This window comes from Echiichthys vipera (assembly GCF_963691815.1).
Source record: "Echiichthys vipera genome assembly, chromosome: 16".
In the NCBI taxonomy this organism is placed as follows: Eukaryota; Metazoa; Chordata; class Actinopteri; order Perciformes; family Trachinidae; genus Echiichthys; species Echiichthys vipera.
Genome location: NC_139841.1, coordinates 10,236,266 through 10,255,099, shown reverse-complemented (window position 1 = coordinate 10,255,099; position 18,834 = coordinate 10,236,266). Strand labels below are relative to the sequence as shown.

Here is an 18,834-nt window from a genome sequence, read left to right as displayed (position 1 = left end):
GGAAAAAAGGACACCCGTTTATACCTTGTGACACCTTAAACTAAGAGACACAAGGTTCCTCTGCCAGCTTTCACAAATCGCTATAATGATGGAACCTGCCATCTCCAGTCTTGTGTGAATCACTGCACACCCACATACCAAAAAGCTGATGCAGAAAACAAGCAGACATAGGCTACAGGCACAGAGGTTTCACATATTTTTCTCTGTAAGTGCAGCTGTGTTTTCACATGAGGGTTGAGCTGATAAGACAAGTTGGAAAGAAGAGATATGTGTAATGTCAGATGAAATGAGACACGCTTTTAACCTGAAAAGCCCCAGTTGAGAGGATGATTGTACTTGTGATTAGCTAAGAGGCCTCATCTGGATGACCTCATTATTGTGTGTGTGTGTGTGTGTGTGCGTGTGCGTGTGCGTGTGCGTGTGCGTGTGCGTGTGCGTGTGCGTGTGCGTGTGCGTGTGCGTGTGCGTGTGCGTGCGTGCCCGCCCGCCCGCCCTACAAAAGTAAGGATTCTAAGCAATTGTAAAATCAAAAACAACACAATTAAGTTATTGAAAGGTCTTAAGTTTAAAGGTTTAAAGATCCCATGAAGTAAAATGTGAGATTTCCATGTATTTTTTTTATTATAAAGCATAGGGCTGTGGGATAGGACGGTGGAAAAATGTCTATCTTTTCATATTTTGCTCTATCGTTTATATCGCAGTGTTGTAAATGATGAACTTTTACAGGCTAAGGGGTGTGTGAATCTTCAGCTGTCAGTTTGTCCAAATCCGCAGCAAAGAAACAGAAACAACCTAACTAGCTCTTTCCAGTCCACTGTTTTTAAAGGACTCCTCTGGGTCTTGAAGATGGTCCCCTAAGTCATAAATAACACTACTTGAATACAGCAAGCTTGCTTCTTATTAGGCCTGTGCTGTCAATCTGACGTGGGGAAAAGTATTATGTATGTCATTGTGCATGTTTTAGATTCTGTCAGGATTCTTTTGTTTCCTCTGTGCCCCGTGTCAGGATAGTGAAAAAAAAAAAAGACAGTTGACTTGTCCAACATCCAAACACTAGCCCCACAGTGTTTGAGTTGTTGTGTGTCCGCGCTGATCAAATATTCCATTACTCTGCCAGCTCCCCTGCATGTAATAGTGTGGACCAGATCCATGTCCAAATAGTATTAGACTCTCAACACACCCACGCTTTCGCAACAGTATCCAAATAATTACCTCTCCCCACATCTGCTAGCAGCAGCCAGCTACAGCCTTGGCCATTCATGTGATACCTAATGTACACTGGGTTGATAGAAATGAGCGTGAGCATCTGTCTGTCAGAGATTGAATATGATGTTGCTTTGCCGCAGATGTTTTTATTTTTATGTCCATGTGTTGATATTGAACCGCTTTGTTTTGTGGAAGACAGGTACGATTTTAGGGAAAGCTGCTGTTGTCTTGGAACAAACCTAAGGTTTATGATGTGCTTGTGTGTATGTGGAGAGGATGATGTACATAGTGAGGTTTTATTGATCTTCACACACAAGTCCTCAGGCAGCCTCTCCTGGGATCAGAGGTCAGGGTCATTTCTAGTGGGGGCTCAAAACAATGGGGGATAATATCGGGTTTTTAATATAACATTTTGACTCTTTCCGTTCAGTATGACAGTAAATATGTGATTGGCTAGTTGGTCTCTGGTACCCCTGACCCAATCACTTCCTCCTTTGCCTCCTTTCAAAACAAGGTGTCAATCAGTGTTGCCAGATCTCGTGAGAGAAACAATCAACCAGGTCTATGAAAACAAGCCCAAAAGAAGTGACTTGGCTCTTCAATAATAAATGAAACCCCCGGAACACATTGTAGAAAGGCGAGCTTATCTACAATGTGTTCACAGTTGACTTTTTCACAACATGAATTTATTTTTGCATTTCATAATGCAAAATTAAATTTCACTGAAATTTCACTTGACACAGTAAATCCAATGTCCGTTAGCCTCATCAAAGAAAACGGTGCTGCTTTTTCTGTGTTTATCAGTGTTCATAAGAGCCGCATGTTGTGCATGTATTTCACACTTACAAAAGCTGCACAGTGCCTTTGACTTGTTTCCCACCTGAGGTTTGATCTATTCTTTTAAGCCACTCTCTTTCTTCTAGTCCTTATATTTTTTCCCCATATCTCGCCCACAGGGTATTTTTAGCAAAGTCTGTCACCTGTGTGCTTGTTTGTGTGTCTGGGATGCGCAGGGAAAGGGTAGGGGCGGGAACACCAGGAAACCGTAACCATGAGGACAGATATTATGGACGGATCCTGCAGAGGGACAAACTTCCTTGTTTTTCTTTATTAAATGGTAAATTATAGAGGATGTAGCTGTGAGGGACACAGGAGGAGTGGTTCATAAAGGGTGCAAGGCAAGCCCAAATAAGCAACTACACTTTAGAAACAAGTCCAAAAAAACGCAACAGGTGACTGAATATTTGTAAGAGTCTTTACAGAAAAACAAGCCCAAAGTCGCTTATAATAAGCGGACTTGGCAACACTGGTGGCAATCAGATTTTACAATGTTTGTTGCCGTGATAACATTCCAGAGGTGTAAAATATACATTTTCTTCATCATATTTCATTTTCTCACTGGTACCTTCACATGATCACTTTCATACAATGCACAGACCATACACCTGCACAGGAGTATGGTCTGACAATGCAAGACAATTTGTAGGGCGAAGTTAAACCCTCAACTCTCCACTAGTGTTCCTCCATGAAGTTGATGTGTGCTTGTGTATGTCAGGGTGACTTCTATGCTTGAGATGAAACTATTCTCTGTGACCAGCAGCAATGTTGCAACAGGAACTGGTTTACCGTAAATCGTTGCGTTTGGGGTCATCTTCTCGGTATGATGAAACAAAAACCTTCCGCTGGTGTTAATACATAAAATATGGTCACAAATGTGTTTAAGTCCATCTTCTCCTTTTGAGTATTTTGCTCATGAGGGGGGCTTGAACGTAGTCTCAGATTGACGCAAGTAAGGACTACATATTTTGGTGCCACAGTTTGCAAACATTGCTTCATTTACTCCCTGTTGGCCTCCTGCCTCATTCAGCTGGCACTTGATGAGGATGACTGGTGTCCTGGCATGGTTGATGGTGACGTCATGTCACAGGCTTGTTCGATTAGAGGGGAGTTCACGGCTCCGTTGGTCCTCTCAGAGACAGACGGACCTCTCTTCTCCTCCTCCACCTCTGCCATTGCGTGCGTTTTGGTCCATCCTTCTCTTGTTTCTCCTCACCCTCCCCTCTTACTCTCACACATATCTCAGCAGCGTCTGACAGTAAAAGCAGACACACTTTAGTGGTTTTCAAAAATGAGTACATGAAATTCCCATATAGATATTAGTGTGCATACCACGATATGGAAACCTTTAGAGAAGCTGGTAAGCCTATAACCACGGGCTTACAAAAAAGGCCTCAAGGACGCTCTTCATGATGGCTGATCTTGTGATTAATGACTGTCCTTGAGGATGTCTTGTTTATGATATGATTTACCAAACTTACTGTGCATTAGCTAAACTCACAATGGACGTTTTAATTAATTACTAACAGACCGATTGCAATTGAGGTGATTGCCTCACCCTGCTCCCAGCTTATAGGAACAGCTTTATCAGCACCATGAGGGGTTGTAAGGTCTTTATGGCTGCACTCTTTTACTGCTGGCAATTTCTCTTGGTCTTCAGGGGATGTTTACATCATAGTATAGAGATGCATTCATCCCAAGGCCTGTTTTTCCATCTCTGCCTCCTTTTTTTTAAATCTCATTTCAGAAAATATCTCTGGTTTATACCTCTCGCCCCTTAAATCCCCCAGACAGACGTAGATGATAAGTGCCTACAAGGAAAGTCTGGATCAATAAAAGTTTGGGCAGGGTAGCCATTTCCAGTGAGTTCCTTACTTTAGGCAGTATCTTCTTTTGATGCTGCTGACCTGGGCTGCATATTCCAATATCTACTAGCAGTAAACTCCTCCTAATAACCATCTTTATAAAGGATAAGGCTCTAATCTGCTTTGAAATAACGGCTATCCCTGTTTTCTGCGGTCACCACACTCTCCGCTGGCTCTGTGAAGCTCTGCACTCTGTTATTCAGCAGCTTAACGGACGCCCCTCCCTCAAACTCACTCTCCTTTTTTTGCCATCTGCTTTGAAATTAATGGGCATGTTGGAAAGTAGGCTAAATCCAGAGTGACAGCTTTTTTCGCTCTCCTATTTTTAAAGAGGGGCTGCAGGCAGTGTCCAACTGCGTGGGAGATGGAGAAGAGAGAGCTGTCTTATCAAGCTGCTTCTGCCTCTTAGATTTTGTTCTCACCTCTGCCCTCTGGCACGCTCCTGAAACTATAGCTCATAGCGTCAGTTTAGCTGTTGATGATTGCCTGTGTTGCTCTTTCGCTGATACTTCGAGTTGTCCTCCGTACTACTCTCGGGGCTCTGTCTCTCATATGAGAAAGAACGACTCCTTTTTGTTTGTTTTGCAGAAAGTTTTCAAGGAAATTGCAAGGCTTTTGCAAATCTCTGAATTCCGTCTGTAAAGTAACCATAATTCTTCTGATCATGATGGAGAGAGTTGGCAGCAAGTTCCACAAAACACATGGTCGGACTGAAGTATTCGCATATAAATGGTTTTCAATTTGGTAACTTGGTCAAAGCTTTGTTAGAGGAGTATAAGAAGATTCAATGACAAGACTTGATGTATTATGTTTACACAGAAGAAGGATGCTTTGTGAAATTGGCAAGCATTATTGTAGTTTGATATCTTTGATAAATGTGGAGAACAGAAAAAAACAATCCAAGGTCTCACAAATATCTGACTCACTCAAGAACTGAACATTCTCTATTCATGAGAGCAGATTGTTCTGTTTTTACTCTTCAGTAGTTCATTAGTGTCAACTTTACCTTTTGATAGATATTGTTGAATAACTTTTTCATCTGCTCAAGGTTTCATCTTACAGCATCCACCCCGTCCAATCACTTAATCTGTAAATTGGCTGATTGCTGTATTGTGTGTTGCCGCAAAGCTGTGTGATGATTGAATGATTGTTTATCCAAGCTGTGGGTCTGATTAAAGCGGGATGAGCTCAGACCCAGAGCCAGTTGGGTAATTAACAGGCTGTTCTCCATGTTAATGGCATTAGTCACCTTGGAGATAATCACAGCCATCGAGTGCACAGAGCTGCAGCCTCCTGTGTACCTGATAGCCTCCTAAAAAAAGGAACTGGCAAACATCTGGCTCTAACGATGCTTTCAGGTTGTGTCCTTTTGGCTTTCTACTATTATCATTTCAGATGACATTTCAAAATGCACTTTCTTGCTTACTTCTGGGAATATACGTACAAGTTACCAGTGGTGGAAGATATATTCCGATGCCATTAGTAGCAATTTAGACAGCAACAAAAAATATATTTTACCACCTAAACCTGTTTGTGGATTGTTAGTCCAGCATCTAAAATGTCCTAAAAAAGCCCCAAAGAAAAAATTATGTTAAAATTTTGGCAAAACGCAAGGGGACAACTTCAGATTGCTTGCAACCAAAGCCCTTTTCACCTTTGCACTGCAAACCTGACAACTTCTATCTAGAAATTACTGGAGGAGCTGTAAGAACACAAATGTCCAAATCAGTTGGATCAGACACCAAACAGACCTTACCCTACTAGCTCCCGAGTACAAAAGCCTGTACATTGTCTGATTGAGACAAGATTGGGCAGTAATTCAATATGATCATTTTCAAATGATCATACCAAATTATTGCCATATTAATAGATAATAACAAGCACACTAACTCAACATTTTCAGTATATGTAATGTGAAATATTTTGAGTTTAGATTTTGCATATAATTTGGTTATATTTAAGTTCTTAATAAGATTAGAAAATACTATAGAGATATTAATTTACTAAATTGCGATAGAAGATTCTGGCCATATCATTCAGCCCTGAATAAGCCCATGTGTGAATTGAGCAGCTCATTGTCTGGAGAATTTGCAGAGAGCGAGTGGGCATGTTTCCACCCTGATAGAAAACAGTCAGCTGAGGGTGAAGAAGAAGCTTGATATACACAAAGACTACAAAAAAAATGACGAACTGGAGAGACAACATGATTCAGGAACTTATTTCGGTAAGGGCCAACACAGAAACCGTCAGATAAATTCAAGTAACAGCAAAAGACAGTTGTTTATAACGGAATTATGAACCTGCTCCATTGCCATGGTGTAATCCACGTCATGTCCTGCCTCCTGCATGCTCTTCTAAGGCACCACCTCTAGCCTAAACCAGAGTATTTCCACTGAGTAACAACGCTTCTGACACTGACAATCTCCTGTTGTGTGCTACATGTGTGAAAGGGAAACTCTGGACTACGTCTGGACCCGATGCAGCAGACTTTTTTTTTTAAATGTACCAACCAAACAAGAATCAGTCTTCTGTATCAAGTCATGTATGATACTTTTGTAGTGTTAAGTCAATGCAAATGGTTTTGTAACTGCTGGGTCAAACATGAATAGTTGTGTAGTGAGTAATGTTTACTGTATATGTGTATGATACTAGGGTTTTTGTGTGTGTGTGTGTGTGTGTGTGTGTGTGGGAGGGGGGAGATTGAAGGCAGTATATCTTATTCGGGATCTATAGCAACGCAATGAGCCTTAAGTTGTGAGGGAAACTCACTGGAGAAAAAGATATATGCAGACTTCCTCATCCTAGTCTGATGTCATAAATTACCCGGCCATCGATCCATGGGTGTCTGGTATTCTGGTGGACCTCCTTTTCACATTCATCAAATCTTGAGCGTGCAGCTAAACCTGAGTGGATATGGCTAATACACGCACTACGACTCTGAGTCACAGCAGCATGGCCTGTTGCTTTGATACAACGGAAATGCGTTGACTTTAAGGTTGGATAGAACCACCTCCGCATTATGCAGAGGTGTTTTTGCATCTTGGTCTGTCTTATGGTTTTTGATTTTTATATTGTCTGAATGCTTTTCAGATATTGAGTAATAGGGGGTTAAAGGGTTTCAACAAGAAAAATATTAAAGAAAATACAAATTTGTACAGTGTTTTCGCTGACCAAAGGCGGATAAGGCCTGAGACCGCCCCAGCAACAATCTAGGAATGGAAAACAGGACAGTCAGTAGGCCAGCCGGGCGGATGATGATGGTATTTATTGTATGCAGTTGTGAGAACCTGCGTCCTCTTTGAATGTGCAAATGGAGATGCAGCAGGTCATACAAAGGTGAAGCCTCCCCCTCACAAAATAAAATAACCAACATCTTCAGTGTAGTTTTTTAACCACTTCAGAGGCTTTTTGAATTATTACTGGTCAATAGAGAAAGGAGAGAAATACACACATTAAAGGGCAGAGGGAATTGAAAGCTCAGGTCAGGTAGAATTTAAATGACAAGAGTGAAAGATTTTTTCCCCCTTTTTTTTGTCTTTAACCGCTGCTCTCTCCTCTCTTTCATCCTAGCATCTGAAGCTCACTTAAAAACACACTTTTCCCTAGACCACATTTATTTACCTGACTGACACAGTCAGTGTTGAAGTGATCTTTAAACCAAAACGACGGAGGTCTCCTAACCTTAACCAAATTGTCTTTTTAACTAAAAAAAACTGATAAAAAAAAAAAAAGGGTCTACAGCCATACTCTGTTAGACCGTACACTGGCACAGAGGTGCTTTGCGCTAAATACTTGTGTTAGCTGCCCAAAAAGTCATGGAATCACCAAAGTCATTAGGATTCATCCAGACTTCCATGCCATTCCATCTAACAATTGCTGAGTGTGTCAGAGACTCACAGACATAAATTGCCATCCATATAGCCATGCATTGCTGAATCTCTTATATCATATTAATGCTGAAACAGTATTTAATGAAACCATTAACTGATAGATGATAAACTGTAAATACAATATACTACCTAGCACTACTGACTGGGATTTTAAAGCACCCCCACATGTTGAAAAAACTAGCCCCTTCTTCTCCTTCTCTCCATTATCCGTGAGAGCAGGTTCTTTGTTCCTAGCTGTGGTCGTTTCCGCTTCAGCAGAGAGTGGAAAGAGCAGTACCTTGAAGACATATCACTTCTTTCTTTTCACCATTCTGCTGTTTCTTGCTCTCCCACACAAAAGCCCCCCCCCCTTCCTTTTTAGTTAGCTTCAGGTTCACTGCTCCTCTATTCTCACGAATGACCTAGTATGTGTCCATGTGGTGAGCATGCTACTGATGGCATGTTACAGTAGTTCAACTAATGCTTTCTTCCTGGTGCTGTGTGCCTTTCATCTTAGGCTTGCCCTACATGCAATTAGAGAGTATGCTAGTGTTTCTACGAGTAGCCGGTGTAAAGGTGAAGGTGGACTTGATTTAATTGTGTGGTCATGCCCTACAATGGTGGCGACTCTCTCCCTCCAGGGTCTGTGCTCTGAGTGGAATTATCTTCTTTTGTAATGGAGATTAACCTCACTAAAAAATGTACTTAGCCTATTTAACTTCCATATTTTAACATGAGCCATGCGGCCCTCACTACCGAAGCAGTTCTGCCTCGTCTGCTGAGGGTTGTACAAGATTTAAAACTGTGGTCAATCCATGCCTGCTTACAGGCTTTTAGGGGTAATAGGATAAGATTAACACATTTGCATACTATTGCAATGTATTATTCATGCAGCATCCTTTTCTCTAATTTGCAGGAACAGGGTCTTTCTCCTCACTGACTTTAACATCTGGGTGACCTGGAAGCAGAAGAGCCCCAGCACTCATTAATCCCCTCTGGTTGTCTCCCGGCACATGCCACCCAAACATTTACTAACCTGGTAAAGAGGGGCGTGCATGGGCTTACACTTCCAAAATGCTCAACACAACATATTATTTTACATTAGTTACAGCCCTTACAACCCTCGCAAGTTTGCAGCTATGGAAACTCAGAGGAACTATTAGCTGGTTTAAAATATTCATCAAAGCAGATATTGATTTAAATAAATGGAAATAAAGATCAGAGAGGAGGAAGTTTGGATTTATTTGTTTTGCATTCTCTAAAAAGAAAATATAATACTGCTGACAGGAATACGTGTGCCACTCATCGACTTAGGTACTGGTTAACACCAGCTGGTGACTTGTGAAACACAAAGTCAAAGTTTAAGATTAGAAATGCACTCTTAAAGTAATCGTGTTCATGTTGAATTAATACCCTGACACATAGCAATCAGGAATATACCATCATTGCTAAGTTTGTTCTGTTATGAGAAAAAAAAAATATCTGTCAACCCTTTTATACCCAGTCATTAACACAAATTGACTAGGCTATTTCTAAACCACTATGCCGTTGACGTGGCTTTGGACATTGAGTTTTTAATGATTTATTATAGTGTTGGGCTGCCAGAGTACCTTGAAGCAAAGGAGGCACAAGGGCATGTATCTTTGTTTCGGAAGTGTCGGTTTTAGAGATGAACAGACTGTCATCTGAATCCGCATAAATCATCCACTCGCCATCCACCCGAAGGAATCATTTTCTCCGAGTCTAGAGACCAGCACCCACCACACTCCACCTCCATCTGTGCCTGCGGGTTGTATGCAGTGTGCTAATTTCTGCCCGATGAAAATTGAAGCTTAAAATATGTTCACACTTTTCAGAATGTAATTAATCTTTTCTCATTCATGATCTATTACTCCACCCACCTCATCATCCACTTTTTGAGAGTGGATTTTCTCTTCTTTCTTCCTTTTTTTGCTGTTTTCAGCTGTTGAACAAATTTAAGCTTTTAAGACTGGATGGGATATTACCAAGCTAGTATAACGAACATGCGCTGCACTGTAGAGCCTGACATTTGGATGAGGTTTATATGGAAAGGTTGAGTGGTGATCACTTCCAGGCATAAATCTCCCCTTACCAGAAAGCAATCAACACCCTGGCTGCAGGATCATTAACCAAACTTGAGGTTAACAAGCTCCATCATCACCTCTACCTGCTATGTGTGTGTGCCTGTGTGTATATTTGTGTAGGTATGTGTGTACAGATTGTCAGAAACGGCTCAGCCAGCCTTTTCTTGTGGTCACGTGAGCTCACTGCTGTTGCTGCTGCTTTCTCACCTGTTGAGAACTCCCTTCCTGTTGTTCTGAAGGTGTGGAATGATTCACTGCCCGAGACACAACATGAGGGTTTGTTGTGTGTGTGAATGTAATGTGAATGAGTATTTGGCTGCCTTACAGTTCCCAGACAGATATCAGTCTCTTTCATTGACTCTACCGCTCTGACTGGCTGTCTGAGTATCTGATCATCCGTCTGACTCACCTCCGTGTGCTGGTTATAAATTCCCCTCTTCTCTCCCTTCCAATCTGATCCAAGGAGGTGGATAGAGATCAACTGTTTTTCAAGCAAAGCAAGTTCACTTTCTCTCCTTTTCAAACAGCAGACCGATCTTTATTGGTTTTCTCTTCAGGAGCTGAAGATGCCTTCCTTGTTACCTCCACCAAGGAGGGTGTTTTTAGTTGGGTTTGTTCGCTCATCTGTTTGTCAGCAGGTTAAATGAAAAACTACTGGCCCAATTTTTAATGAAACTTGGTTGAAAGGCCATGGCCATGCTCTCTAGGACTCTAGTCAACCAAAGAAAGTTGACCAAAGTTCTCTGTAAAAATATACTGTATGCACTTTATCTTTAGATTAACTACATTTGTGAGTGTCTTATACCTGGTTTAGTTGTGTGTCCACCAAAGCATTTACTCCTGATGGCAATGTATTATTATTTTTTTATACTTTGCAGTGGGAGCGTGTATTTGCACTCTGCTGCAAACACTAGCAACATGAAGAGGTGCTGAGCATTTATTTTGAGCTGGGCACTGTATTTTTGGAGTTTTTGGTCGCAAGGCGTTAAATGAAACTTAAAACTACGCTTGTCCCTTTCACAGTTTTTGCCATCCAGTCACAGTGGAGGAGCAAAATACTGTCACTTCCTACATGTACAAGTGCTGAGCAAAAACGGTGCAGAAATGAATACTGGTTGACCGTATATATTTATATATATATATATATATGTGTGTATATATGCATATCTGTCCTCTCTCCTTATGTGCTTCAGCCTTCATACAAAAGCAAGTACTCTACCTTTTTGCGGACATTAATACTTCAGTGGATATTCCAATATCACAGCACATCAGCGTGATTCTTGCGATACAGTGAAATCACAGAAAGTTTGCGGGATCTGAGCACTTCAACTAAAAGAAAAGCCTCCTAAGGGCTATAGTGGTCGAGGCTGAGCATTTTCAAAAGAGCGCCTGCCGCCTGGCATTTCCAGCTGGGATAAAATGCTTTTTTTGGACACAGTCCGATAGTAACACCAGTGATTGTGTTACTAATGAGAATTTGGTCGGACGAGAGCTTATCGACCAACCGACCAGAAGTCTTCAGTCCTAGTGCTCTCTGTGTGCCCTTCTAGTTTGTGTTATTCGAAATGAAATGATGCAGGGAGTGGACCTATTCTATATACTAAAAAAAACAAAATGGTCATGGAGAGGCAAGGCAGATTTCTCAACACTTTGCTTGACATGCTCAACAATGGGCAGCAGACATGAATTGTTCATCTAGCTTATTATTCCTCTTCTTTCTTAGCACTCGTAAGGGGGCCGTTACGTTTCTCCTAGGACCGAGAGTGTTACTCTGGAATTGACAAATATGATTCTCTTTTCTTTTGATGATTTAATACATTTTATTAAATTAGAACTAACAGCTTATTTCCCACGATAATGAAAGTGTTATCTCTACCTTGGGAAATAAGATGAGCCTGAGCCAAGTACATGATGCGTATCTGCAACTGTATCTGCATCTGCGTCATGATTCAGCTTATTGGTACCAGGGTTACACATAGCAGGAATAATTCAGGGATCTGGTACAGCATTAGCCTAACTGCTCGGATTCTAAGATAGAAAAAAACAAAAACATTTCCATGCTCTCCCTTGCTAATGAATCTGCTTTTTTCTCTGTGTACACTGTGTGGCCGTACGTGTTTTATTATATTGGGTGTGTTAAAACAATTTTACACACAATTTGCCATCACTAATCTGGGTGCTACATGTCACTACGCCACCAGACACAAAGCACACAACATGCATTCTTTTTGTGTTATTTAGTTTTTCATTTTTATCTTCTGTGTAAATCGATAGCAGGTAATTCATCCAGAAAACATGTTCTGATCAGCTCATTTCTTGCAGTCATCTTGCTCTAGTTTCTCAGTCTTACCTGCCGCACTCTCCTCTTTTGCTGTTTCTCCCCATGGGCTGTGTTTTCTCTTGGGTTTATCCTCCTCCCTGACACCAAAGAGCTTCAGTTTTGTCAAACAACTCACCTTTCCCTCCTCCTCGCCCTCCTCTCCCTCCCTGATCATCCATATCCCAAAACCTTTCCTGTGCCCCATTTCATCAATTTGCAGGAAGCTCTAATTTGTATCTCCTCAGATATCAGCATGTAGAAGTGTGTGCAGGGAAGGGCCACACTCCCACAGGAATAATGCATTATTCCCTGTGAGATGTGGCGTAGTGATATGGTTGAAGGGCTTGTCAGGGATGTGACAGGTCTTTGTTACCTGACTCTTTCCTTTTTGCTGCTCTTCTTCCTCCTACTTCCTTCTTTCTCTACACTTTCCTTTTCCTACGCCTCCCTGACAACAAGTCTTCCTCTTTTCAGAGTTGTTTGCTCTTGGATTGGAAGTGAAAATCAGAGCCATCGCTCCAGTGGAGCACACAAGCCACCTTGTAAAAAAGAAAATAAATAATAAAAAATCTAAAGCCATACAGCTGAGACAATCCACAGGCAGTCTCTCTCTATATTATTCTCTTAAACTCAAACTCAAATCTCCATCCCTTTTCCATATTCACTTTCCACCTCTTCCTGACCTTCTCTTTTCCCCTTTTCCAACCCTGAAGGGGTCTTTTATTATTTGTGAAAAGCCACATTCAGTACAAGCATATTTACATAGTTGGATCTGGTAAATACCTCATTTGCTGCTGGCATCAAAAGCCTTGGGAAGCACAATTTTAGCAGCTATTCAAAGTAATAAGTGAGCCATAATGAGGATGACACAATGGGAGCTTCAAACGCCAAACACTTGAAGCAAGTGGTAAACACTTCTACACGCATGCATGAATACAGCATGTGTCCACACACGCAATTTTTTCTGGTTTGAATATACACTTGCTTTATATTCAATTTCTGTTCCACAATCTTTCACTGCGTGACACAGGTGAAGAAACATATTGTTGCAGTCTTAAAAGGGTCTTGGATGACAGCTGCTTGAAAAAACAAACACCTGCACACTGTCTTCACTTGCAATCAACTTTTATTGCAATGTTTTAGACGTAAGAACAATTCCTTTAGTAATGAAATAGTTTACAACAGTATTGCAGTAATGATCCAATCTGCAATCCTGAAAAGGAAAAGTTTAACTTGTTGCACTTATTGAAACAAACAGGTTGAAATGAGATTTGGTCAGTATTTGAAGTGGGTTGACATCTATTGCCCAGTCCTGCACAGATTGTTTTTAATCTTTACATTCTGTCAGCATTGTTGTACAGTGTATCTATCTTGGATTGCTTTGTGTTGTACTCACAGCACTGAAAAGTATAGGAATATCTGCCTAGCCTTGTGTGTGTTATGGATTAGGTAATTCCAAATGGATTGTGCTAAGGGCAGGCCTTAGTCTAAAGAGATGACCGCAGCCTGTTTTTTTCCATCTGCACTCACACTCTCCACTCCACAAGAGACGGTGTACTTTTTTTTCATCAAGATCATAACAGTCCTTCCAACCCCTTATCCCGGCTCTCTTATCGCCAAACATTCATTAGAATGTCAGACACTTTCTCTCGCTGCTCTCTCTCTCTCTCTAGTCCACAAAACACTCCAGCGAATGTTACCTTTTCGTATCTGGTCTGGGAAAATAAGTTTCCCCCCACTGCACGTTAGGATCTGCAGCCACGATAACCTTTGCAGCTGAACTGAAAATGTCACTTCGGCTAGCCAACCAATCACATTTCTTGTGGGGTTCACAGTCACACCCGCGACACTAGGACAGAGCAGATGTGCACACATGAATGAGAATGAGTCAGCAGGGCTCTCAGGTGTGGCCAAGAGAGGCCGGCTGAAATGCCACTAAATACCAGAAACCCATATCAGATAAAACTGTGCTTTTTATCTGAAAAATGACAATGAATTGATTTTTGCAGTGTTTTTAGACATGTTTAAGCTAATTAGTACAGCAGGCTGATGTGGATTATGTCTCATATGGTCAATTGTAGCAACAGGAAACACTATGACTCATCAAGCTGCAGTTAAGTCTAAATGGGGACATTGTGCACTTCAGTGTCTGAGGAGAGGGGATGCTCTGCAGCATATTAGTGTACCTGGAGACCCACTCGTGCTGCTGTTGTCCCCTTGAAGTCATGCTAACATTAACCAAACATGAAACATGACTTGCAAGGATGCTGGTTGGTTTACCAGTTGTATGCAACAACCATTAAAAATTTGATGTGTTGTCACTGTTTTCTATTGAATAGGCAATCAAGCATTTGGTTCCACTTAAGCTCTGTCGCAGAAATGTCTTATTTGTGTACATTATGCTTCCCTGGCCATCAGTTCATATCACTCACGCACAGAGAAATGAAAGTGCATATTTGAGCAGCATCTAGATTTACATACTAGGCAATGTGTTCTTCACACACGGGGAAGATGGGAGATGGGAGGCAGTTATGCTTATCATTAATATTTCAATACTCCTGTGCAGTTACTGGTCTGTTCCCCGGCCCGCAAAGCTAATCTGTGTGATGGCATATTTTAGGGACAGTGGCTGTCCAATATTTGTGACCAGAGAGTGTTTATTATGCAGTTTATTATGAGTATTCTTGGCTGCTGCAGATGCACACATCTTTTTTTTTTTAACCTTTATTGACAATAAAGCCTTTTGAACCGTCTCTGGTGAGAGAGAGGAGAGAAAGTAACATGACCATAAATGACAGCAGAACGCAATAAGACTCACACTGAGCTGAGATGCAAACACTGTGCTGCAACACATTGTTTGAGTTTATTTAGATGCATTTGTTCTGTTATTGAACAGTAATAAAATAAAAAGCATAACGTGGTTAATAACCATACTGCGATGATAGTAAGAAAAAGTAAGAAACAATCCATACCGTCACAGTCCTAATACACAGTCCTATTCACTGAATGCTAGAGTTTTAATGTTTTTCTTTAGGTAATTTTCGTGGGACACATGGTTGCAGTTTGTCATATTTGTGACCTGTAAACATTTTAGTGTGAGGTCAGTGTCTCAATCCAACAGGCCACCTTTACCGCAGGGCAGGTATTTGCCAGTGGGACACCATGTCTGCGCTGTGATGTCAGGAGACAGGCTCCTCTTGTGGCTCTTCTTATCTGGATCAGAGAGGCAGCTCATCAGCCTCACGAGCAGCAATCACCTTCTGGGCCTGAATAGTCACACACAAACCAAGAGAGGATGAAATGGAGAGCCTGCCAATCATCAACCAGGAAATTACATATTTACAAAAATGCTGTTGCATTGATCGGAGATATGAAAAAGTTATTGTTGCTTGTCTGATTATACTGTTATACAACACTGTTATGAATCCAATATGTTGGCTGTTCACCGTCACTGAAATTATGTGTGCAAGATTCAATTTTAGCATGCATTCATGTTTTGTCTTTCCCTCTTTTGTAGTTCCTATGTTTGAAGAACATCCGGACATTTCTCAAGGTGTGCCACGACAAGTTTGGCCTGCGCAACAGTGAGCTGTTTGACCCTTTTGATCTCTTCGATGTCAGAGACTTCGGCAAGGTGAGTTACACATGTAATGTATGCTCTACTTTGCAGCCTCCAAAAATTCTCTGCACTTTGGGCTGCCCATAGGCTACAGACATGACACTGCTTGTGTCCCTGATAAGATCGTTTACAGCAGGAGTGATGTCCTTCTTCAGATGAAAAGCTTTATGCACATATTTTAGATGGGCTCATGTACAGTGTGCATGTGTGTGGTGGAAGAGTACAGGCATGTGTGAATACATTATAGCAGATCATGCCCCTGTCATTTATTTGGGTTTAAAGATAGTTCAAAGTCAGATCTGTCAGTTACATTAACTTCAATATGGAGCAGAGAGCCTGGTAACACTTCAGGGTCAGCAATCTCATCTCATGCCACTGAGTGACTAGAGTTAATCACAACTCTGCTTTCTTGCAGTCTGCTGCTAGAGTAGTATTTGTTGGCTCAGCTGTAAAGCTGACTCACTCGCACATCATATTGGCTTCATGGAGGGTTTTAATGGGGTAATAAGCAGATTTTTGTATTTATTAAATAGGTAGGCAAAAGGCCTCTGCCCACAAGATCTATTTTTTCCCTCTGGGGAAGATAAGGGACATGGAATCTGAGTCGGTGCTTTTTGGGCACAGGGGATCAGAGAAGAACTGCTTTTTTGCGTTAAAAGACGTTTACGTATCTGACCAAGGTGCCTTGTTGATGATGCACATTGGAGATGGTCTGGGCATGTCTCTGATGGTTGGCTGTAACTGAGGGGGGGGTTATTACATATCCTACCTGACCTGGGAATGTCTCAGGATCCACCGTGAGGAGTTGGAGGCTACAGCTGGAGGGAAGCACATCTGGGTACTTTCCTCTGCCTGCTGCCTCTGTGACCCAGACCTGGACAGCGGGTGGAAAATGAGTGGACGGATAGATGGATGGATGCATTGATGCATTGAAATAAAGGTCTGGTAGTATATGTCGGATATATAATTAAAGCATAAACTGTTTAAAATAAGACGTAGTCTCTGTGACATTACCCATGGGTTTCTGTCTTTGTGGCTACAACCGTCACCATCTTGGCAGTGCCTGTAGCAGTAGCTTCCGGCTACTAATTCACCACCCTTGAATCGGGAAATTAGCCATAGAGTCCAAAAATGTTTTTTTTATATCAGGCTGGTGGGTCTATGGGGATTGACTGCAGTTTTTGGCATTTCAATGTTAGTACAAAACTTCAGCATAACACTTACATGTTTCGTGTTGGTGAAAGGAGGAAACTAATTGGTGACAGAGGAAGGGGGAAGGGGATTAACTCGTAAGCCATGATCGGCATACCCTGTTGGCCTCATCATTTGAAAGTGAATTGCTTTTCTATACTTTCTAATCTCTCTGAATGTGATGTTTATATATAGCTATATACAGTACATACAGATGATTAAGGGGGCTTCTTTCTAAGCAAGTATGCTATAGAAACAAGCAACAGGGATAGTTTGATGTCTTTTAAATAGATGATGACAGCTGATGCCACTGTCGGGACTGGCCCAGTGGGATTGTTAATATTGTGGCTTTTCAGCTGATTGAAGAAACATGTAGAATTTTATTTTGGCAGTTGGGATTACTCTTGTAGAGGTGAGCTCTGAGGAAACAGCATTACATCTTGCTGTGATCGATTACAAAGAGGATGTATTTGCAGAAAGTCATCCGCTCATTTATCTAGCATATCTAATTCAGAATATCAACTCTCCCCGTTTTGGGCAGACGAGAAGGGCCAGAGAGAGACGGAGAAAGAAAAGATGAGAGAGAAGAAAAAGGAGACAAGGACTCACTTGGCAGTTTGTAGATAAACCACAAGACGATGTCTGAGAGTCAATGAGCTCGCAGTGAACGGTATTAAAATCCAACAGCAGTCAGAATCAATCACATAGGCCCTCCATATGTCAATTTGGAAATTGCTTTTGTATGGTTGCAGCGGTGGCGGGCTTGTCTCACAATTGATTTTCCATTAAGGCCAAACATCACATTATAATATATTGAATTGAGCAGATCCCTACTAATGTGGCATACATTTAAATAGTGAGAATGCCTCATAAACTGAAGATAAAAGGAGGCTGTTGTATTCCTGCAGGCCTAGTCTTGTTAGTTTTTTTTTTGCAGCTCATCACTGGATGTGCTCTTTCCTCTTTTGTTACCTTGACACAAAAGTTCCTTTGTGTGCACATCAGATTGCAAACAAAAGGGTATCTAACTTTCATCCTATATCAAAATATATCAGAATATCCTTCCATATCATTATTTTTTCTCAATCGTTTTCACCCTACACAAAGGGCAAAAAGGAAACACTTGGCAAAAGAATGTATGTTTTGTTGGAAAGTGAACCAGGTTTGGTGCTTATGACTACTTTGATGAAAGTGCTCTTTCAGAACAAGAGCTATCTAAAAACCCTGAGAGTACATAAATACAAATAAACGTTTTGTTTCTATGAACAACTGCAAAAAAAATATCTACATGCACATTTGTTTTTCCGTTCTGGTTGGATGTTCTCTGGAATGGCATCAGAAGATTTGAGTCAAGCTTCAGCTTTACCATGAGCATGTCAATTTTGGAGTGGTGCACAGTGACATTGGATAAGGGCTGCAGAAATCAGTCTGCCAAAACTTTAAAATATATGTATTAAGTAGTTTGAATTCAGTTGGTCAACGAGCAAGAACATCTTTTCTAATGAGAAGAGCTGTTCTTTGCTCTTCTTATGAAGAAATACTCTCCATTTCTGATATAACTGATGCTATTGGAGCATCTACACTAACCTTTCCAAGAGCTGCCATTTTTGTTTTGAATGTGTCGTGGTCACCCCAGACTCCCTCATCAACTGCCAGTAGCTCCTTACAAGATGCTGATTGCTAGGTCACTGTACCTCGAAACACAAACACATTACTTTAGGCTTGACAAGAAATATTTTTGTGTAATATGTGATCCCCCAATTCTCACACCTCCCGTGGAATCGCGATCCTTACTAGCTAGGCTCCTCATGCGCTTGCTTAC

General features: G+C 41.3%; 1 protein-coding gene across 3 annotated transcripts in view; it reads left to right on the top strand.

The window, feature by feature from the left end:
* The window catches only part of vav2 (vav 2 guanine nucleotide exchange factor), a 205,558-nt gene that overhangs the window by 42,679 nt on the left and 144,045 nt on the right, over positions 1-18,834 (top strand). For all 3 annotated transcript variants that reach the window (XM_083930373.1, XM_083930372.1, XM_083930374.1), the window contains exon 2: positions 15,720-15,836. In XM_083930373.1, coding sequence (XP_083786499.1) covers positions 15,720-15,836 — 117 coding nt within the window. The remainder of the gene's footprint in view (positions 1-15,719; positions 15,837-18,834) is intronic.